At 37.5% G+C, this 24,337-nt stretch overlaps 1 protein-coding gene across 1 annotated transcript in view; it reads left to right on the forward strand.

Moving 5' to 3' along the window:
• Nucleotides 1-24,337, forward strand: part of cdh22 (cadherin 22) — a 222,704-nt gene that overhangs the window by 132,992 nt on the left and 65,375 nt on the right. Inside the window, exons 4-7 of the mRNA XM_077197694.1 lie at nucleotides 13,194-13,313; nucleotides 18,798-18,965; nucleotides 22,320-22,507; nucleotides 23,516-23,772. Of these exons, the coding sequence (XP_077053809.1) occupies nucleotides 13,194-13,313; nucleotides 18,798-18,965; nucleotides 22,320-22,507; nucleotides 23,516-23,772 (733 nt within the window). The remainder of the gene's footprint in view (nucleotides 1-13,193; nucleotides 13,314-18,797; nucleotides 18,966-22,319; nucleotides 22,508-23,515; nucleotides 23,773-24,337) is intronic.

Raw genomic sequence — 24,337 nt, forward strand, 5'->3', positions numbered from 1 at the left:
TAAAAACGCTCCGGTCATGCTCGGAAACTTCAACTTTACTAATTATAACTTTACTAATTATTCGCACGATGACTAGAGCTTAAGATTCAGTCATTGCTCAGTGAGGGATTGACTGTTAGATTACATGAGGATGTCAAATTAACTGTCATATTTTATTAATGAAGTATTGTACCGATTTCTGTTATTTTATCTAACAAGATGGAAGGTTTTAGAGAGATACAAACCAGCTAATCCATCAAATCCATTGATGTTTACTGATGTTTGTGCAGTTGATGCAGTTGGGATGAGGAGGCAGTAGCTTCCCACGCAGTCTTCCATAAGGCCGAGCACATTCAATTTGATTTTACTTTAGAGGTTCACGTCCTCTCATATCTTTGTGAATGCATTTTTCATTGGCTATTTACTCTGCTTTTGGTATGGCAGAGTGCTCATGCTTCCCTTGGCTCTTATATGAACAGCTCTTCGTCTCAGACCTTCTGCATTGTAGATTTTCCAACAGAAGACATCCGATCAAAGATCAGCTAGTGGGTTAATCTCACTCCCACCCTGAGATAAGTCTCTTGACCAGAGGTGTCCACTGTGGGAATCATATGGAGTTCTCCACATCAGCTTATTGTTTGTTCTATATTTTATGATTGTGCCGAACTAGGCTTGTATGTGTGGAGACGCTACCTGAGGAAAACAATCCGGCCCGGCCTGCCCTACACAAGCCCTGTTTAATCCACACACACACACCTCGTGTCGCTCTGCAAATATGAGCAAGAGGTGGAGGATGCTGTGGGTGAAGGGCACGTCTGCTGAACTCTAGTGCTGTACGTGTGATTACTTCCTAGGGCTGAGCGCTTTCCTTCTCACAGAAACACTCGCTGGTCAAGGAGTGAATCACGCTGGGAAATGTTCAGGTCAGATTTCACCGCAGTACTTCACGTAAAGTCACTGCAATGCACGGATTCTCATGGCTTATTACTTTATCTTTGTTTGGACATTTTTTAGTATTAGGGTTACTGTAATGTAATACAGTCACAAAAAACATCCTGCCAAGACTCAATGTTTTTTTTAATTAAAAACCAGCATACGAATTAAATCAGTTACGGACAATTGACTGATTAATGTGCTTAATTGTCATGAAAATAATTTCACAAAAGCAAATGAAGCTTGTTTATAGGGCACTCATTGAAATACTTGGAAATTCTAAATTTCAACCATAGAGTGTTATTGGAGGATATTATAAGACTTCTAAACATTTGTGAGTTTTAAAAAATATATATTTTTTTAGGTTGGAAATCAAGGGCAATGAAGTTACCATATATGGTTCCTCGCCAGTCTAGGGTATTTTTTTTCCCTTAAAAAGTGTATATATAAAAATATAATAAAAACACATAAACTTGTTACAAAAATAAAAAAATATTTATTTAGGAACATTTTAAATTATTATTAGGAACATTTTAAATTAAATTATTATTAGGAACATCTTCGCCTATATCACTCTGGCCTGGAGTGTCTAGGTTGTGTGTGGATGGGTGGGAGGAAGTCAGGGTCTGCCACATCATCATCTTCCTCCTCAGAGCCCTCATCATCACTGATGCTGGGGTGGGCTCGCACAACTGTCTCCCTCTTGCCGTAAAAGATTCGCGTAGATAGCTGCAAAGAACAGAGAGTACATTTTTGAGTCAATATCAAGCCCAGTTTGAGTTATTTGTTGAGTAACAGTGAAGTGCAGATCTACTGAAATATAAATAAGAAAAATAAGTGAGTAACATTGGACTGGTCTGTCATAACACTTAAGTGCTAAAAATATAAATCCTTTGAAATATTACTCAAATTATTAAAAAATGTTTATTTTAATACATTAACATAATTTGAAACCAAATTAATGAAATAGCAGATGTTGTACACTGTGCAATATACAATAGGGTATTCATCTATGGTTTGTGCTCCTAAGAACATCTAATATGATTCATGTTTTATAAATGCACATTAGTGCATTTATAAATGTTATAAATAAATGTATACATTTATAAAATATCTGTACTACTGATCTTTGGTATGGTCAAGTACCGGTGGTACCACTTATTTTAGCAGTAATAAGTCACAGTAAAAAAAACAAAACAATACATGGCATTTAACTATGATAAAAACTGTTTCAAGGGCATAAAACTTACACATAAAGTGTAAATATATAATAAGAAGTGCAAAATATCATTATAAGTATTAAAAACTGTTATAAAGGTCATAAAACTGACCAAAACCACACATATTTCAATATCTATCTATGGCTTGAAAATGTCTATAAATGTGTTACGTTTCCCAATGGATCACTTTATAATGTTATTCAAACCTGTGATAACATCCAATGCACTAGTAAATACTATTGTCCTACGTTATAATCATAGACTGTGGTTATAATGCATTATTTGTAGAAAAAATACCCTAGTACGGCTTTTCTATACGCATAGGGCGTATGTCTAAATATGGACTTGCTATCACTTGCGCTAATCTTACGTGAACAGGGCGTATAATCAAATATGGTCTCACCATTTTTCATACCACAAATGTCACTACTTTCAAGAAATCTATGCAAACAACACCTATCTCAACATGTTGCACAACTATTCAACCATAGAATGTGTGAGTTTCATCAACTTACCATTTTTTTTTTGAAGTTATTAGCGCTGATGTGGGAGTAGGTAGTAGCGCATAACCTCACTTTCCAATATCCGGAACGAGACTGAAGTTTGAAATGCTCTGCGCAACTTCTGATCGGTCAGATGCCATTGTGTTACTATCAGTGACGTAGCCTGATCTTCGCTGATTGGCTAGGAGAAATCTATGCGCTCATACGACAACGCAAACAGGCAGGGGAGAGTCAGTTTGAATGCGCGATTAAGTTACCAAATATGGTTCCTCGCCCGATAAAGGGTTGTTGTTTTTTGCCTTTTGCAAAATTTTACATTTTTATTCATGTTTTGAGGCAAAATAAGACCCTGACATTTCTTCATATTTAATGTTTCATATTTCATTTTACTGTATATGTAGAAATTAAAGGGGTAATTAAAAACATTTTTGCAGATGAGAGCTGTAAATATTCATGACTGTGTAACTGTTTTAGTTTAGCATAAATAGTTTAGCATAATAAAGACTTTATTTTAAACACAGTAATTAGTTCACTAATTATTAATATAACTTAATACCATTTCTTTATGAATACAGCTGTATTTCAGATATAGATGTATTCATAAAGAAATTCTAAATGATATATATATATATATACAAATGCTACATATATTCTCCTGAGAAAAAGACTACTTAAGAGTGAAGAGATCTTAACAATTCTTTCAAACGTTGCTCAGGTTTACCAAGATCCCAAAGTCTACAAGAGTCTCAACATGAACTCAAATATTTTTCATCACATTTTTAGAGACTAAATTATCTCTTGTCTAGTAATTTTTCTTCTGAGCAAAGAAAGAGCAACCATTGAGCACAATAATCTTTCCTCTATGATGAAGGATTGCTACTGCTATGTAATCGATTGCAAAGAATGATCTGTTGCTAAAACTCATGCATGTATTTTTAGGCTATTTGTGAATAGTTTTCTTAGCGTTTGTTTTGCTGTCCTTTTGAAGCTATTTTAGACCAGCAGTAAAAAAATAAATAAATCAATGAAAAAGTAAATAATAAATAAAGGTTGCACATATTGAATTCCTAGCCCACTCTTGCAGGATGCTATATACTGTGTGTGTCCCCACAAAAATGGCAATTTTCCAAAATCCTGACATGCTTTGGTCCCCATGAGGAAAATCTTATAAATCATACTAAGTGATGTTTTTTGAAAATGTAAAAATGCAGAAAGTTTAGTGTGATGGGTAGAAGAATATACAGAGTCTAGAGTATAAAAAACATGTCTTTGGAAAGTCCCCATAAAACATGAAAACACAACGTGTGTGTGTGTGTGTGTGTGTGTGTGTGTGTGTGTGTGTGTGTGTGTGTGTGTGTGTGTGTGTGTGTGTGTGTGTGTGTGCGTGCGTGCCTGCGTGTGTGTGTGTGTGTGTGTGTGTGTGTGTGTTATAAATGTGAAGAGCTGGATCAAGGGCTGCAAACATGCACTTTTTCCCTCTTCCATCTACTTCTGGAGCAATATTTGCACACAGAGAGCACAAACACACGACTATTACACTCCAGAGCAGCCTTTTCCTTATCTCAGGCTTGAAACCTTTAATGTTTTGGAAATGAAGCAGACCACCCTTACAAAAAAGTGCAGTACCATGGTATTGGATGGTAATTTTATACTTTATACAATGCCATAGAATACCTGTTTTTGGTTCCCTAAAAAAACCTTTCAGAACAGTTTTCAAAATAATCTTTTTTTTTTTTTTAGCGTGAAGAACATTTTAAAAATCTAAAGAACTTTTTTTCCATTATAAAAACCTTTTATGCATTGAAAAGTTTCCATGGATGTTTTTTTTTGTTTTTCAAAATTCATGTTTATATGTGGTGTTTTTAATATGCTTTAAGACAAGCCATGTACAGATTCATAAGTCAACACAACTGCTGAGTTTCTTCTCCTTAAAACTGCAGTGAACCAAAGACAGTCTCAAAAACAGGTTTCTAAACCACCCGTTCCCATACCGTCATAAATAAGTATCCAATCCAGTTAACGTGTGAGGCGGGGCATTATCTATCATTATTTCTCAGGATGCTGATTGTTAGAAGGCAGCTGTCTGACACGGAGATGGCGTGGTTTGTGTAACATTAGCAACACATTTCCAGAATCAGAAAGAATCAAAAAGAGCTTTATTGCCAAGTTTGCTTGCACACACAAGGAATTTTCCTTGTGTGTGTTACCGTTATCAGTTATATCAGTTACCGTTATATCAGTTACCATTATGTGTCGACTTTTATTCAAATTCTGAGTTGATTATTGCCTATAAAGCTTGCAAACACAGCTTCTTTTACAATCACTAACAATTCTCACAAAGTTCTATTATAATCAATCTACACTGCACAAAGAATCTCCTATTTATATCATGCCTACACTTTTAGTAGGGAGGTTAAGTGAGTTTTGACTTCAAGTCATGATGCAAAGGTCTGCTTTGGTATTGAAGTACCTTAGGGCCATAGAAATAAATTTATCCTAAGACACAGGTGAGATCACATTTTGTATCTTATATATGCACATTTTTTATAAATGGCCGCCGACCATACTTGAGAGGCCCATATCTTTGCTTCTGTTATAGCTATAATGACAAATTTGGTATCAACGGGTACATTTTTTGTGGTCAAGGAGTCCAATAAAATAGGTTCCAAGACTAAAAAACAATAAGGTAGTCCTTAACATGACAATTGGAGGTGAAGTATGCAATTTTTTATTAAAAAACGCATGCCAAACACACAGTCCATTCATAACTTAATAATTTCTTCGTTCAGGTCTGCTTCGCATGCGCCCTTTACAGCACTGGCTGAAGACGCGCGTCCTGCGTCGAGCATGGGCATCCGGTCGTTTACGTCTCAAGTTAACTCAGAACTGTGTCACAGCTCTGGAGCCCTGGAAGGCGGTCGACTGGTATCAGACAGGTGTAAACCTGGGAGTAATCTCTAAACTGATAGTGGTTTCGACAGACGCCTCCAATTCGGGCTGGGGCGCCTTCTATGAGGGCAGACCGACTTTTGGCCTGTGGTCAAGCCAAGAAAAGAGCTTGCACATAAACTGTCTAGAGATGAAGGCGGTCGAGAATACCTTGCGGTTCTTCCTTCCCCTTCTAAAGGGCCACCATGTCCTTGTCCACACGGACAACATGTCGGTGGTTTCCTACATAAATCGGCAGGGCAGTCTGAGATCACGGAACCTTCATGCACTGGCAGAACGCATCCTTGTATGAGTTCAGCGCAACCTACTCTCGCTGAGAGCGGCGCATGTGCCAGGCCATCTTAATGTGCGTCCAGACAGGCTTTCCAGGGACAACGTTCCCCCAGGGGAATTGTCCCTCCACCCTCAGACAGTTCAGCTGTTGTGGGACACCTTTGGCACAGCAGAAGTCGACCTCTTTGCGTCTCAAGACAACGCTCAGTGTCCAATATGCTTCACAAAGAACAAGGACGCGCTGGCCCATCACTGGCCGAGCCGCCCTCTCTAAGCTTTCCCTCCGATCATGCTGTTACCACAGGTAATCAAGCGTATAAGGGAGAACGGTTCCTGTGTACTTCTAGTAGCTCCGTTCTGGCCGAACCAAGTTTGGTTTCCGGAGCTGATGCAGCTTCAGAGCTTGCCTCCGTGGCCTGTCCCGTTGAGGAGAGATCTCCTCTCACAGGCCGGGGGTACGATTCGGCACCCGCGACCCGAGCGACCCGAGCTCTGCATGTGTGGGCTATCAACGGGTACCCGTCAGTCTCCCAGACGGAGTGTTAAACACGATTAAGCTTGAGCGCCCTCTACTAGACGGCTTTGTGCTTCCAAGTGGTCAGTGTTCTCAGGTTGGTGCTCAGCTCGCAACCTGTATCCACAAGATTGTGGGGTGTCGGAGGTTCTCTCCTTCCTACAGGAGCTCTTGGATAAGGGTAGATCCCCATCTATGCTCAAGGTATATGTGGCGGCTATTGCTGCGTTTGTCAAACATTCGCATGGCCAGTCGCTGGGTAGGAACGACCTTGTAGTCCGCTTCCTCAGGGGAGCTAGAAGGATGAACCCTCCTCGCCCCCCCTCGGACCTTTCCTTGGTCCTGGAGGCCATGAAGGGTGCCCCTTTCGAACCTCTACAGTCTGTGGACCTTAAGTATCTCTCATTGAAAACAGCCTTTCTGGTGGCTATTGGCTCAGTCAAGCTGATGGGTGACTTACACGCACGTTCTGTTAGTGTGTCGTGCCTTGAGTTTGGGCCTAATGACTCCAAGGTCATCCTCAAACCAAGACATGATTATGTCCCCAAAGTACTTGCCACTCCTTTCAGAGCACAAGTCTCTGTGGATCTTACAGCGAGTCTGACATTCTCTCGTCACAGGCGATCTTTGAGATTCGCCTTCGAGGGCCAGGCATATCAATACACAGTCCTACCGTTCGGCCTGTCCCTGGCATCCTGTATATTATGATGTGCATGGACGCTGCTCTCGCGCCCCTGAAACTTCAGGGCATACAATTTGAACTATTTGGACGATTGGCTGATTCTAGCTCGATCTCTCTCAGAGCTCATAGAACACAGGACCATATTACTCGAACACCTCGAGAATCTTGGTCCCAGAGTCAATTGGGCGAAGAGCTCGCTGCCCCCCAGCCAAGAAATATCCTTTCTGGGCACAGAGCTGAACTTGCTGTCAATGACAGCGCGACTATCGCCAGAGCGCATACTGAACATTGCGGCACTATAGTCCCGCTCAAGAGATTTCAAAAAAATGCTGGGCCTCATGGCCTCATCATCATGCCGTCTCGAGCTTGGGCCTCCGATCTGTTTCGCCTCAGGGTCAATCAGAAATGCGTCGCAGCTCTGAAACCTTGGAAGGCGACCGACTGGTACTGGAACCACCGCCTCTTCAATCTGACATTCTCTCTTCGGATCTGACAGCGAGTCTGACGTGAATCTTCTTTGCCTGGTTAGAATGCCCTTAGAATTTACGTGGAACATTCGGCTGCTTTCAGACGGTCAGGACAGCTATTTGTTTCGTTTGGTGGCCGATCTAAAGGTCTAGCTGCCCATTTTTATATCCCCATATCATATGAACTCAGGGCGCTCGCTCTTGGGTCAGTGTTGTGGTAGATTTAGCACGCATAGCGTTTTAAATTGGATTCCCGTAGCGTAAGCTAGCTTACGCAACATGAGAGTACTCTCGTAAGAGAACGTCACGGTTACTAATGTAACCTCGGTTCCCTCTAGAAGAGGGAATGAGTGTTGCGTAACCCTGCCTTGCTTGTGCTACCATCTGGTTTCGCTTCAGTCGATGAAAACCAAGGAGCATCTTATTGAGCTCTGGCTTATATAGGCATAAGCCACGCCCATTCGCCCACGCGCCCACTCATTGGTGCTTACGTCAAGTGCAGTGCCTCGATAGGTTGCAGCAGTTGCCGCATAGCATCCAATAGGCGCGCAAGCTGCCTCGCCTAGGTCTGGTAGCTGCAGCAAATGTGTTTTAAATTAATAAAAATTATAAGGATAATTTTTGGCTTCAGTATTCTCGAGAAAAGAGGTTTTCCCTCTAAGGTTTTATTTTTTCCATAGTAAACTAGCTAGCGATTTATTAGTTATCTAACATTAAAAACATTTTTCTATTCAATGAGAAAGTCATACGAACCTCAAAGTGTTAACCTGTCACCTCTGACCTTCAACAGCTGTCACAGTTCCTGGTGCAGATGGGCTGTGTTGTTGCAGGAACTGATATGCTATAGGCTACTCCTGAGTGGTCAAAATCTCATGCTACTTAGGACAAATGTAATGTACAGAAGTAGCTGCACTGCTTAAATACAAAATTAAAAAAATTTGAACGAAAAGATAAGTAAAGTCACTCTGATGACAATTTTTATGTGAAATGTGCATATTTACCCCCAATTGTCATGGTATGGGGATAATTATTATTTTTTTAAACTTGAAACCAATTTTATTGGATTCCTTGACCCCAAAAATGTACACTTTGACACCAATTTTGTCATTATAGCGATAACAGAAGCAAAGATATGGGCTCCAGAGTATTTTTGGTGCATTGGAGGCCATTTTTGAAAAAAACATGTTTATTTCTGATACAAAGTGTGATCTCACTTGTGTCTTAGGATAAATTGATTTGTATGACCCTAAGGTACTTCCATACCAAAGGAGACCTTTGCATCATGACTTGAAGTCAAAGGCCTATTTTTTGGGCTTAACCTCCCTACTATTTGTCAATGAGAGAATTAGGTAGCATGCAAAACCTAAGTGGATTCTGACTAAATTAAACACGTCTAATTGGTCACTGCATTCAAGAGATCAACAAACACGTCTGTGATTGGCTACATTGCTCACCGCTGCAAAAACATGTGGTAAATAGAAACATTGATGTTCTCCAGAGCGCAAACACAAATATGCACAGGAGTGTTTGCCAAATCTATTTCGTCAATATGATATTATTACAGTATCAACTGAGGGTGCTCTTGTTTTCCTGCCTGTATAATTCGCTCTTTCTCTCCTTCTTCTGAAACATATATGGCTGCATAAAACCATAGTGTTTACTACAGTCCGAGTGGATCAGGTAATCCGAGCTGCTGTGAGTGATTGGAGGCGGAGACCAATTTGCATATTCATGTATCCAGGTATACTAAATGAACCAAGGGTGTGTAGAGTTACATTCAAGCTATTTTAAGGAATGGAGAAATTATTTTCATAGCAACAAAAACAAAAACAAAAAAACATTTAAATATGTCATTATCAAAGGGATACGATTATTGACTGCAGAGGGACTTACTAAAGGTAAAGTTCATGTTAAAATCAAATCATGCACACTTTTGTTAATGCATCAAGGTTGACTGCTTTTTCTTCAGCTGATGGTGGTAAATAGTTTCTAGTAATATAATTGTGTATGTCTCAAACTTCTCAAGTGTGTTTTCCTTTTATGCGTTCCCAGGAGCCACCGCAGGACGCATAAACCAAGATCTAATGACCTCTTAGTGAATCCGAGGCTGTGCATTAATAAGAGACGTTGCTAGAGCTTGCTCATCCTGTTTGAGTGTAAACACAATAAAATAGTATTTGCATTTATATAGTTTTTCACTAGTGGCATTACTAGACTCAGGGAGGGCCTTCGGACAGCTTCATGCTGATTATTACCTGTGGAAAATTAAGATAAGTAAGTAATCCCATGAAAGGAAATGGCTTCTGCATCTCAACTCCCAGTTAACAAGAGAAATGCTATCTTACAGTCAGTTTTTTTAATGCAATGCAAACAGTTTTCAAAGTTATCCTAGAGCAGAGCGTCCGTGATCTTTTGAAGATCGCTATGAAAGCGTGTTTTTTTTTTTCTGAAAATTGTTGGCAGTTATTTGTTGTACTGAATGGCGATACGCAAATACTTTTTTCTTGATATACCAGCAAATCTTCCTCGCGGTAGCTTTGCCTCCGCAGCCCCATTAGGCAACATAGAGTGCTATAAAGAAAACTGAACTTGAAAGAGTGGCCGTACACTGAAAATGGCAATGTATAAGAATACCCTGCGAGTTTTATCTGAGTGTTTGATGCTTGCTTTGTGCCACGCTACGACTCAGGCCAGGAAACGGATGGAAGGTTAGAGAAAGCAAAAAGCTATCAGACTGATACTGATCGGGGTGTTTGGCTTCGGTGAAAGTGGTTAGCTTTAATGATAAAACATTGTCCTTTTCTGTAAGCCCTCATGGGAGGCGGCTTTTGTGACTGAAGACAAACGAGATTTTGACACTTCCTGTTAATTAACCTAATTAGCATAGGCCTATTATGTGGCCGGACAGTATCGTGACAGGCCTCCATGAGAGACTGCAACCATGACCTTTAGTGGACACCACCAACTGTCACCAATTACCTGCAGACCGATCGGCCTGAATAAAAGCACTGGAGTTGTCCTTGAGCACCGTTTCTTCCCTACATATGCAGTCACAGAGCACTGAAGAGTCTCTTAAAGGAATAACTAGCATAAAAATGTATATTCTGTCATCATTTACTCACCTTGATTTTTTAGATCTGTGTGCTGAAAATAATGTTACAGTATATAAAGCGTCTTAAAAGGGGTCATGACATGAGAAATCAAGTTTGCCTTGATCTTTTGACATATAAGAGGTCTTTGTACCAGTAAAACATCCTGCCAGTTTCAGAGGTTAAAACATCCTCCTCATTATGAACAAAGCATTTATTTAACGGAGTGTCTATTTACACTAAATCCGACCACTGACGCCTGGTTGGGCCAGACAAAATTGCGTAAGATGCTAGATTGTCAACAGTAGCAACACTGTAGCTGTAAGGTGTGTAAGAAGAATCGTTTGAAAAGTTTGACGGATATTGACCCAAGTTCGAATGAGCCTTTTGCCGAACTCGCTCTACTCCCTTTTCCAATCACATATCAGATCAGAAAGGCATTTATTTTCAATAAAAATGAAGAACATTTTCGGAAAGTGGAAAAAAAGTGTGTTTAACAATAGTGTTTATCGGTTAGGGGTTAGTGTAGGGAAAGCTTTATTGTCCCAATAAGGCGGCATCCATTTAATAATTTTAATAAATATAATAATTTACACTCCATGGGTCTCATTCATCAAACACGAGCAGAACGAATTTTTGTGTAAATCGTGTGTAAAGTGGTTCTGACGTAAATTTTCGGATTCATTAAAATGTTCGTATTTTCCAAATGTTAGTTGGTACGCAAGAAATCTACACCTGCTCCCAGCCACGCGTAAATAGTGTGCTTAACACCCGAACGTTTTGCTCATTAATAAGGCTGCATTTTAATTCACCTTAATCGGGTACATATTTACACAGTATTTTGAAAAAATATTATATATAGTAATTACATAGGTTTTTCTTATTATGATAGCTAGTAATAGCATCTGCGATGGTGGTCCTACTCCAGTTTTAATACGATTTTTCCGAAGTGAACTAATTCGTTTTTTGCTCTCAAGCTTAATGTCGAACCATTTTCTTCTCACTTCTGGGAATGTTCGATTAACAGATGAAACTCCATTGACTGCATCTGTAATATGCTGCCAAGCTTCCTTTTTTTTTAGGACCCGATACGCCACTATGTACGCTTGAAAATAAAATGTGGCGTTTTGAATGAACTTCTGATAATAAAACTTCAATTTCAGCATCTGAGAAATGTTTCTTTTTCATTCGCATTCATGTCATAAAATGATGCCCATATATAGTTGTCAGTGGGATTTAATGGGCGGGATTTATGGTAATTGAGAATGAACGTGCATGCGCATCCCATTTACGACTGATTGGAATTCATTAACACACACACACATTTCACACATTACATCTGACATTTACGAAGTATTTGTGAATCAGGAGAAGAGTTTTCGGGAAGGTCTCTTTACGTGCAAATCACTCGCATATTTACTCGTATACAGTATTTACGAATGTTTCATGAATGAGACCCATTGTTATTATTGCATACCGTTTAATGTACAACAACATTGAGGTCGGTGCAAATAGAATCTGCCACTATTTATAAGTATAAATCGCTTCTAACTACTATTTACACTTATTGCAAAGAAAATGCTGCTATTTTTACACAGTGTGAATATAATCTACCACTATTTTCACTTAATGTAAATAGAATCTAGTGCTACTTGCACTTAGTGTAAATAGCGTTGCCTTTATTCAATCAAGCTACAAAAACTGCTTGTTTGGATATTACGTGATCTGCAACCTCACACAGGCATAACATTTGCATATGCCCGCCTCCAGAGCAAGACATCGACGAATAGTTATACATCATTGCAGCGCTGGTGTTCAGTCACTTAACAGCTGTCATCTGCATACACCGGATGTGAGTGTCGCGTCAAAAGCCATTGTAATGACTGATGCTGTCTACACTGCATGAGCGTTCAGTTTCTGACGTACTGGACAATCTTAAATTTGAGTCATTATTCACTGTTGATATTCCTCTCTATGGAACTCTGACATATTTTTTCCGTCCACATTCAGATTTTTTCAGGGAATACCAACCAGATTTCAATCTGTTCTTGCACACAGGTAGCACAGCCCTTCAGAGGACTTTTATGTCCTTTTTGCAGCTAGACAGACAGGGTCACTATAAGCTATTGTTGCATATAAAAGAGCTTTGTAGAGATTCCTGCAAAATTCTCCTATTGTGTTCCACCGAAAAGAGAGAATCGTACAGTGTCGGAATGACATGAGGCTGAACACTCCTCCTTTAAACTCTGTGTGCCTTATCTTCTTCCCATCTTCGTTTTCCAGGCTTTTCGTGCGAGAAGATTGCATTTCCCCCTCAGGAATAAGGTCCATTAAGCTTTATAGGCTGCAGGCTTTGCTTTAGTTAAAACGTGTGACTAAATGTAAATATGTGCTTTGTATCGGGAGCCAGGAGGCTGTTGAGATGCACACAATTGGCTCAGAAAATGCATTGAATAAATTTACTGAAAGAACAGCTAAATGCTCTGGAAACGCTTTCAACTTGATGGAAATGAGGTATATGACAATGTTGTTTTACTTGATGAACCAACAATCTAACGTGAAGCGATTGTTGTGTTGAATACAGGGACATCAGTGATGAAGGTCATGGCCTCGGACGCTGATGACCCGACCTATGGAAGCAGCGCTCGGATAGTTTACAGCGTCCTGGACGGAGAGAGATTCTTTACTGTTGACCGACAAACCGGTAAGCACATCAATTGTTTCTCTACATAATCATATCTTATGAATGTCATTTCTTATGTCAAAAGCCTTTTGCGTGTTATCCACAAATTGGATACTACTTTTAATTGGCGCATTTGCATGCAAACATCACGTCAAGTTTTGCACGATGACTTCCTCTCACTTTCAGAAACTGTAAAATACAACTTGTCAGTTGTTGACTATTAGTTTGTTGTCATTATACTGAATTGGCCATTGATTTAAAAGCCATCAGACTCCAGTCATTCTAGTAGAAATAGTTTTTTGGTGCTTGTTTCTGTTTTTATAGACCACTATAATTTAGTGTTGGTTCTTTTACAAGGTGTTTGTGAATGCACCTGTATTTAGCACTGAGGTTTACCTTAAAGAGCTCCTAGAAATGTAGCAAATTTTCTGTTAAGTGAAATTTTGTTCTTAGTAGAAATATAGAGTGCATCAGGGTTCAGGAAGAAGAAAAAATGCATAGAGAATTAGATTATTTGCATTGATGTATTAAATGAGTGATGACATCAATTAATAAATTAATTTCTTATTTATTTATTTTTTAAAATGAAATAGCTAGATTCTTGTTTTGTTTTATTCCTTATGGAGAAAGTAAAGAGAAAAATGTATCATATACTACTGTTCAAAAGTTTGGGGTCTCGTATGCTTACAAATGCACTAAAATAAAATTATTTCTGTTGTATTATTGTAAAAATGCAATTTATTCCTGTGATCAAAGCTGAATTTTCAGCATCATTACTCCAGTCTTCAGTGTCACATGATCCTTCACAAATCATTATAATATGATGATTTGATGCTCAAGAAACATTTATGATTATTATCAATGTTGAAAACGGTTATGTTATATTTGCAATATAAATCTTCCTTTTTTTAACATTATAAATGTCTTTACTAACACATCCTTTCTGAGTGAACCGGAACTTTTGAAAAGCCGTGCCTTTTTATGGCCCGATAAAGTAACAGTTGTCACAGTAATATTGTGAAGTATTTTTTACTTTAGTAGGTTTTCTATTTTAATAGATTTTAATTTATTTTAATCTTTACTTTTGATCCATTTAATGGATCCTTGCTGAATAATTAATAATTATAAATAACTTTTAAAAAAATCATATTGACCCCAAGCCTTTGAACGGCATCCTGTTTTAAACCTTTTCTTTTATATGAGTGTGTTTTGAATGCTGTGAAAAATATTTTTAGTTCCCTTGCATGCAATAATGATAAAGAGTAACACATCAGAATGTTTTCTGCTGGCGTGAGGTTTTAGTAGAGCTATATCCAGCAGTTTAAGTAAACATGAACTGCCCGTCATCACTGCATTCTCCCGGGAATATCTCAGTGCTGGTTGCCTGCGTTCATCCCCGGGGAACTAGCACTAAACTTTTAATGATTTCTCTTTCGGGCCGGCAGGCACGAGACCTTAGAGCACCGGATGATAAATGGCTTCGCTTGTGCCTGTTAACCGCTGGACTTTTTGCACGCTCCTCCCTTCTGATCTGAGGACAGATAGATGAGATGGAAGATGATGAGCGCGTGTTTCTTTCTCTGAACTTCCAGAAAACCAGCGTTAATCCCTGGACGGGGCTTTCAGTCTTTGACACTGGATATATAAAAAGGCTAGTTGAGGAGTTTGATATTAATATCAATTTATTAGATCCGGTGTTTTTGAACTACGGCTTCTCATCTCATGTTCTCCAAATGTTCAAGCCGTTTCATGATATTCTCATTTTCTTCTGCAATTTTCTCAAATGAGAGGAGCTTTTCAACCTCTTGCTGCCCTGAAATTACCAGAATATGGAAAAGATCCCTACTCTGAGGATTAACTTGAGCAATTTTCTCTCAGAAATTGCTAGTAAATTGCACAAATAATTACAAAGTAATGGCGAGTCAAACATTAAATAAATGTGAAATTTTGAAGTAGAAAGACTGAAATAGTAATTTCTTGTGAAACACATTTCGATAATCTTTGCTTCATTTTTTTCAAGTTTGAAACTCCAGAGGAAGATTGTATTGCTCTTCCATAGCTCATTGAGTTCCCAATAATATTTTTTACATGCTTTCCAGAAAAATACACATGATTGAGACCATCTTTGAGAGAAACTAAGAATATAGAGCTATAAAATGAGTCTGGATAGCAGCTCAGATAAATTTGATTATGGAAGAATTTGAGATTCTCTGACTTCGCCAGATCTCTGACTTCGATTGCAGACTTCATTCTAAGCATTGTTGGCATCTAGAGGAGAAACGAGTGAGATTACTGTGTCTTTTTTTAATTTTTTTTTACCAGGAAAAACATCTGAGAAGCAGTAGACTTCAGCAAAATTCTCCATTTGCTTTCATTGAAACAGTTGAGCTATTAAGGTGATCTCATTTGTGTTCATCCTGCTCGATGCCTGACCCTAATCTAGCCGAGAACTCCATGTTTCCTTCAAAAGTCTTTCAGGTGGAGTGCTTTGCATTGGCACAACTTCAGACCGTACTTGTAATGGATCTGACCTCAGGTCAGCAGCTTTATGTGGTTGAAGAGAGAAAGAGAGAATTGTGCTCTGGACTCTTAAAAGCACCACACGTATCTTTAGCAGCGAGCTCTTTGCACAGATGTACTCTTCCACACAAACATTGCCGACGGCTAGCGGTTCCTCAATGGGAATGCAGAGATCCTCAGCGGTGTGACGAGAGAGAGAGAGAGAGAGAGAGAGAGAGAGAGAGAGAGAGAGAGAGAGAGAGAGAGAGAGAGAGAGAGAGCAGAAGAAATGCAGATAGAAACAAAACACACAAAGAAACTGACATAGACAGCCAGACGAGCGTTTGTTTGTTGCACAAACCCACAAGGAAGGCCATGGTTTATGTTTTTGTTTTTTCCGCCCAAGTAGGTTTTTGACTACAGAAACACAGCACCTTTTTATTATCTTGTGTTCAGAATGTTTCAGACTAGTGCTGTTTAGAGCATGAAAACATGTCTGGGTCATTTTTCACCCCACAGTATTTTTTTAGCCATTAAGATTTTGTTTCCATTGTGAAGTGTCAAGCACTCTTCCTCTCAAATTCAGAAAAGAAAAGTTTTACTTTTGAGATGGTAATATTTATTGTACTTTCTTCTTGTACTTCTTGTACTTGTGTGTGTGTGTGTGTGTCTCTCTCTCTCTCTCTCTCTCTCTCTCTCTCTCTCTCTCTCTCTCTCTCTCTCTCTCTCTCTCTCTCTCTCTCTCTCTCTCTCTCTCTATCTCTCTCTCTCTCTTTCTCTCTCTCTCTCTCTCTCTCTCTCTCTCTCTCTCTTTCTCTCTCTCTCTCTCTCTCTCTCTCTCTCTCTCTCTCTCTCTCTCTCTCTCTCTCTCTCTCTCTCTTTCTCTTTCTCTCTGTCTCTCTCTCTCTCTCTCTCTCTCTCTCTCTCTCTCTCTCTCTCTCTCTCTCTCTCTCTCTCTCTCTCTCTCTCTCTCTCTCTCTTTCTCTATTACATTATATTAAAATGTTAGTTTATGTTTTAGTATTTCCGTTATGCACATTTGTAAATTTATATTCCCTTTTTTTACATTTGAGATATTGGCCCTATTTTTTTTGCATTTCTTTTAATGCATAATATATAATAATATAATATGAAAATAATTGAATTTTAAATTATATTATATTATGATTTTAGTATATGTTTTAATGTATGTTTGTTATGCACTTTTTTAACAAATTTTAAATCTATTCCTGTTTTTAATTTTTATCTAGTTGTCCTGCATTGTTTTTTAATGCATAATAATATATTATGAAAATTATTATATTATATAATATAATTACATTATTATATATAATATAATATTACTTTTTTAACAGATTTTAAATCTATTCCTGTTTTTAATTTTTATATAGTTGTCCTGCATTGTTTTTTAATGCATAATAATATATTATGAAAATTATTATATTATATAATATAATTACATTATTATATATAATATAATATTATATTACAATTAATTATATTATATTATATTATATTATATTATATTATATTATATTATATTATATTATATTATATTATATTATATTATATTATATTATATTATAGGACATCCAAAACCATGATGTTTTAAAAGCTGTATGTCATTCAAAGTCTGCAAACCACTAGCTTTTCTCCTGCCATAGGAACACTGGTCCTGGAATCAAGATATTTTGGGAGTGAAATAAAGACAATGTCACTGTGTTACCCTGAAGGACTGCAATTATCCTTTGTTGCCATGGCATTGGTTAGACTCAGGCATGGAAATTATGAGAATGGTAAAGGACACACGCCAGCCTGACACTCCTGCTGCGTTGGTCCGTTTATTCGTTTCAGATCGAAGAAAAATCAAAATTCGCCTTTTTTCCACAAGAATGGTGGCAGAAGATAAGCACAACCTGTTGCGTACAACCTTTCCTCGCTCTCTCTTCTGTCCTGATGTCACAGGAGCTCGACTGGATGCAGAGAATTTGACACGAAATGTGACAAGCTACTAAAAATCACTGTCGCTTAAACCGCAGGATATGTTTGCAGATGTTACAGTACAGATGAGTGAAAGATTTCATCGGCCAGGATCTTACATCTACATTAAAGACCCGCTGAAATTACCATCTAAACGTTGTGATTTTTAATCCATATTGATAAGAGTAGCTTGTAGCTTGTAATCTATAATTATTTCTACACGGAACCACCGGCTAGAAATGCAGTCCGACGAACATTACGTCATATTTTTTTTATCAAAACATTTTGGTTGGTTATTATAAAAATTAAAAATAAATGTAATCTGTGTGAACACTTCATATTGTCAGAGAGTTGTCTCTATATAGGATATTTGTATCTCATATAGCTAAAAATTATTTTAGTAGTATTTACTAGCCTTTATTTGTATTGACTTTTTATATTTTCAGTTTTCTTTTTAATTTTAGCATAAGTTTTAGTAATTTTGTTGTCATTTTGTCATTCTTATTAGATTTTGTAAAAAAAAATCTCTATTTATCTTTATTTTTATTTCAGTTTTAGCAATTTTAGAAGAGTTAGTTGTTACGGCAACTTTTCTAATTTGCCTTATTTCAGTGTTATTTATATAGCCTTCTATTATAGCATTTATTATTACTTTAAATCTTCAGTTTTCATTTTAATTTTAATTTCAGGTTTGGTCATTTTATTTGCTTCTGTCAATTTGATTATTTTTTACACTCAAGATTTACGCATTTCAATTAATAGTAAAATTGCATCAAATTGAATTGAATAATACTTGCATATTATTAAATTAGTAAAAAGTCCAGTAAGTGATTTCTAAGAAACCATGTTGATATTTGAAATCATCAAACAGCACGTTAATTACATAACATTTTCTTTAAACTGAAGTTAATGCTGAGAGCAAAAGAGAAGAGCTAGTGTCTTTAAGCATGTAACGTTCCTCGTGTGACCTTTCAACACCCATTTACCCAGCCTCTATCTCTCTCTTCTTCTTTCCTCTGGCTTCAGGAGTGATCCGGACAGCCGTGGCGGATCTCGATCGGGAGACGCAGGATCGTTATGAGCTGGTTGTCAAGGCGACGGATATGGCGGGCCAAATGGGTGGTCTCTCTGGTTCTACCACTGTGACCATAGTGATCACGGATGTAAATGACAACCCTCCACGCTTCCCTCAAAGTGAGTGTGTGTTATGTGGCACGCCAGTCAACCGCATGCCGTCAGCCATGTCCTTTGGGTCGAGTTAATGTCTCTCAGCACTGCTCTCCATCACATTTTATCATGGCTCTGAGGAAAATGGGCTTGGAATTTGAAAGTTGTGATTTCCAGGCCTACAAAAAAGAAATTGAAATTCACAGACAAGGTTTAAGTCTAGTCCCAGACTAAATTCATGTTTGAGCTGTTTTAATTGAAAGCAACTTGCACTGATATATCTTGAATTTGCATTTAAAATATATCAGTGAATTGTTTTGTCTCCAGATGAACACCAGTAATGTTTTTTTCTAAGGCACTACTTAAGCTACTTAAATGTCCTAATTGAACTAAGGCCTAATTCTGTCTTAATCTAAGCCCTGTCTGTGAAACCAGGCCATAACGTTTAATAAAATGAGTAAAACTTCACAATAAGGTCTAATTTGTTAACATAAGTTAATGCATTGGCTAAGATAAACTAACAATGAGCAATATATTTTTAAAGCTTGTACTAAGTTTTGTAAATTGTGTTTTAACACTATCATAAATACATATACAAAAAAAGTTGTCCATATGACAGACCCAAATTGAAGTTGTTATTGGTTGATAATCTTTTTCTCTAATGAGCTGATTGATTCATTGAGTCAGTGAAGAATTGGATCAGTCTGAATCATGAACAAATCATTTAGACTAGTAATGTGAACTGGATACATTGATATAATGGGAAATATTCAACTCAAATGAATGATTTGTTCACAAATCAGACATTAATGTACCATGACTAGCTACTACAATGCATACATAACACACAAAGCAAGTGTATGACTTCAGAAGACTTGAAATATAACATATAAATGCTATTTAGTCACTTTTATTGTGCTGTTTTGTCAGTTTGTTGCTTGACAGTCCCAGCTCCTATGTACTATATATTGCAAAGAGCCTCCAAGATCATCTTCGTGAGGATGAGTAATTGATAACAGAAGTTTTGAGGTCGCTATATTCCTTCAAATGACCGACTCTGATTGAAAACGAATGGCTTCTTTGTTGCTGTAAATGGCTGTCAGTGCGAACGCCACTAAAGCTCTGCTGTCAGTTCTGAAGGTCTATCAAACGTCCCGTCAGCCGTATGTGTTCGGTCTTAACCATTCAAGCCCCAGTCCAAATCTTGCAGCTTTGGAGCCCGAAATAATTCCACTGCCTGAAATAACTTTTTGGCAGGGATTTTCTGATTAGAAATATAGCTTGTTGATTTTAGGTAGATCTTATCTATCTGTTTGAGGCTGTACTATCTAGGCTATTATATATATATATATATATATATATATATATATATATATATATATATATATATATATATATATACACATACATATGTTACATGATAGAAGTGAATATACTCTACCGTTCAAAAGTTTGGGGCCAGTAAGATTTTTAAATGTTTTTAAAATAAGTCTCTTCTGCTCACCAAGGCTGCATTTATTTGAACACAAATACAGTAAAAACAGTAATATTGTGAAATATTATTAGCATTCAATATAGCTACGTGAATATATAGTAAAATGTAATTTATTCTTGTGATCAAAGCTGAATTTTCAGCATCATTACTCCAGTCTTCAGTGTCACATGATCCTTCACAAATCATTCTGATATGCTGATTTGCTGCATTTCTTATTATGTTTCTTATTATATCTTCGATTCTTTGATGAATAGAAAGTTCAAGGGAAATATTTCCTAACATAATAAATGTCTTTAGTGTCACTTTTGATCAATTTATTGTATCCTAGCTGAATAAAAGTATTAATTTCCTTAAAAAAAATAGTTTGTGTTAGTTTGGTAGACTAAATCATATTATACTAAACCTATGTAGAATTGTGTGCTCCCAGTGTTGCATCATAATGCCTGATTTTCTTGAATTATATATAAAAGATGGATCATATAATGATGTTACAGTACATTCTCAAAGGTGTATATATATATATAACATTGACAGATATACTGTATGTTCTAGTCAATGTGCTTGACTTCTAGTGTATGTTGTGGCTCTGAATATAGCGGATTGTAACACATCACAGACTCAGACAAATAAAAAGCACTTTTTCTCATTGCTCACATCAGAGCCGACCATGTGGGCAATGCTTTAATACATTTCATGTGTGTGTGTGTGTGTGTGTGTGTGTGTGTGCGCGCAGCCACACCGTATAAAAAGCAATGAAACACATTGGGGTATTATTTCCCTTTTCTGCTGTTCTTCCGCTCTCTCTTTCCATTTCCTCCAGAGGAAAAGCAGCATTAGCTTTATTACAGCAAAGAGACTCGCTGTAATACTGTCTCACATGCCCTGATGTCCGTTTTTCTCCATATCTCGATGACTCTCCTCTTTTTTTCCTCTCTCATTCTCCACAAAAGCCTCATTTATGCCAGTTTTGCTGTAGCATCTAATTCATTAAGCTCCTTTTTGCATTGTGGGCCAAACTGAGATCTTTATACTCCGCTATGACACATACTGCACTCAAACATATTACATATGGACATTATGTAAGGCCAAGATGCTTATTAAAGTGAGGTTTGTCATTGTGTTGTGTTCAAAGTCAATACAGCGCAACAGTCGGCTTCAGGGTGGGAACGGCACATTCATATTCTCCAGAGAAATTGATTCTTAATGATTACATGCGCTACATCTTTCTTTTCCATCTTTCTTTGTGACAAAAGATGTCTATTTCAAATAAATGCTGTTCTATTGCTGTTCTAACTTTTTATTCATCAAAGAATCCTGAAACAAAACTATCAGTTTCCACAAAAATATGAAGCAGCACAACTGTTTTCAACATTGATAATGATCAGAAATTTTTCTTGAGCATCAAATCCATCTATTATACTGATTTCTGAAGGATCATGTGACACTGAAGACTGGAGTAATGATGCTGAAAATGCAGCTTTAATCACAGGAATAAATTACACTTTACTATATATTCACACAGAAAACAGCTATTTTAAATTGTAATAATATTTCACAATATTTCAGTTTTTACTGTATTTTTGATGCAGCCTTGGTGAGCAGAAGAGGAATTTTGCTACTGCTATATTGGTGCATATAAAATTAAAATATATTTTTTCTTCTGTTCATTTAGTGGAAATGCTGTTTTTTTTGTTGCTGTGATTGAAGAAAATCCCCTTTTTAATGAATTCAGATCATACTTAGAAAGTAGATGTATTATTATATTTTATTATATAAATATAATCAAAAGGTTTGTTTCTTCTTCTGTTTCCCCCAGCTCTAATATGCATGCATTCTCACCATGAATGTAAGAGATATGAAAGTTGTGCCCTGTCTCTCCCTCACAGAGATGTATCAGTTTTCGGTCTCTGAGGGTGCAGGCGTTGGGACGCCTCTTGGCCGGGTGATCGCGACAGATGCAGACATGGGTGAGAATACGGATATGAGTTACCTGATCAAAGATGAGGAGGGGGGGGAGCTGTTCAGGGTCTCGACCGATGGAGACACACAAGAGGCCGTCATCACCATCAAAAAGGTAGATGGAAGACCTCTCAGTCGTGCCATTTCACGCTCTGAAGGTCGTCCTGCTCTTTGCGCGTGTGTGTGTGTTCTTTCTAATGTTCGGTGCAACTACTGTTTTATAACATCAAGCGGTGATTCAACAGATGTACAAAAGTGCACTTCAAATCTTACATTGAAAAGTGTTTAAAATTATTAATCGTTTTTCTTTAACCCTAAAAAAGCCAGTCATAGAAAAAGAATTATAGTTTGGAATTTTTTTTTTTTTTAGTTGAACTGTTTATTTACCCATTAGACAAAATCTTAAATAAAAACAACTAATTTTCATTTTTGTTTTATGTTTTGTTTCACATTTGATACATCAGGCTCTTATTGCTCATATAGTATGATATAGAGTTCTTAATATAATTTTATTTAGAGCCCCAAACTGAGCAAAAATATGCAATTTGGTGTAGATGTTGATATTTATGGTCAAGAAGTGATATGAAATTCTGATTGCTTGTAAATTAATACGATTTTTAAAACACTATAACAAACTACTTACATAAAATGCAGACATCATCACTCTATATCTGCAAATAATGTCTTAGTGAGATGATATTTAAATGCTTAGTTTTATGATCAAAGCTCTGTAGTTTTAAAATATAATGCAATGCAATAGAATGATGTTGGAAAGATAAACAAATAAACCTTCCTCCAAAGCCTGATGATCATATTTGATACTCATGATTTTTCAAAAAAAAAATGATGTATGGATAATCAAATAAACCAAAGTTGGTTCAGTCAAGTAAGTGCTCATCTTGAAATATAACTAACAACATAAAAGTTATCCTTACGTTTACTTTCTAAAAAAAAATCAGTAAAAATTTCACTGCAAAAAGACTTGTGAAGCACGAGCTGGAGGTGGACGTTTGTACAATTATACTAAAGTCTAAACTATCAATCAGACGACAGAAGGCATGCAGTTGTACATCAGGTTATCGATCCTTTCCTGAGGAATTTCTAATTGTCTCGTTCTTTCCAGCCTCTAGACTTTGAGAACAAACGCACACATAATGTGGTCGTAGAGGCTGTAAACAAACACGTGGACCCACGTTTCGTGGATCTGGGGTCTTTCCGGGACCAAACCATCGTGAGGGTCAGCGTCTCGGATGTGGACGAGCCTCCCATCTTCATCCCTCCGGCCGGCACCATCATGGAGGTTCAGGAAGATGCTCGGATGGGTGCGCTGGTGGGGATTGTGACTGCAAAAGATCCGGATATGGATAACGTCCCCGTCAGGTACAGTGTGGCCCTCTAAATAAACCGTACATCTGAATTTACACATGAGGGAGATGCTCCTCGATCATTTAGAGAGTAAGGTTTCGTTGGAAATATGTCACTTTAAGGAGCTAAAATGGGTTGCAGATACTTTGTTGACTGATTGCGATTGTGGTGTTGTTTATAAATGTATAAATCACGTTAAGAAACACTGCGGCCTTAAATATTTAGTAGTAATTTGCCCAGACGTTTTTAGAAAAAATTGTTGCATGGGCAAAACTTTGTTGCACAACTCCGCAGCTATAGATCTTACAGGGTTTTTGAATTTAAATACATCATTAAGCTTGGCAGCCACAATGCTTCATCAGCTATTTTATCACAATGCACAACTTCAGTGACTGTGAACCTCAATGAGATAAAGTGAAAAGGCAAAACAGTTTGTGTGTGTGTGTGTGTGTGTTCACACCCTGGCCACAGTCCACTTCTTCTTAGTTTAGACAAGGATCAATTTCTTCCATTGAAGAGCCTATTACTGGAGATATACCGAGTCACGGAAGCGTAACAAAGTGTGGCTCTTGGAATTTGT

This window comes from Siphateles boraxobius, unplaced genomic scaffold (genome assembly GCF_051911475.1).
Source record: "Siphateles boraxobius isolate OS27281-9 unplaced genomic scaffold, OSU_SipBor_1 41, whole genome shotgun sequence".
In the NCBI taxonomy this organism is placed as follows: Eukaryota; Metazoa; Chordata; class Actinopteri; order Cypriniformes; family Leuciscidae; genus Siphateles; species Siphateles boraxobius.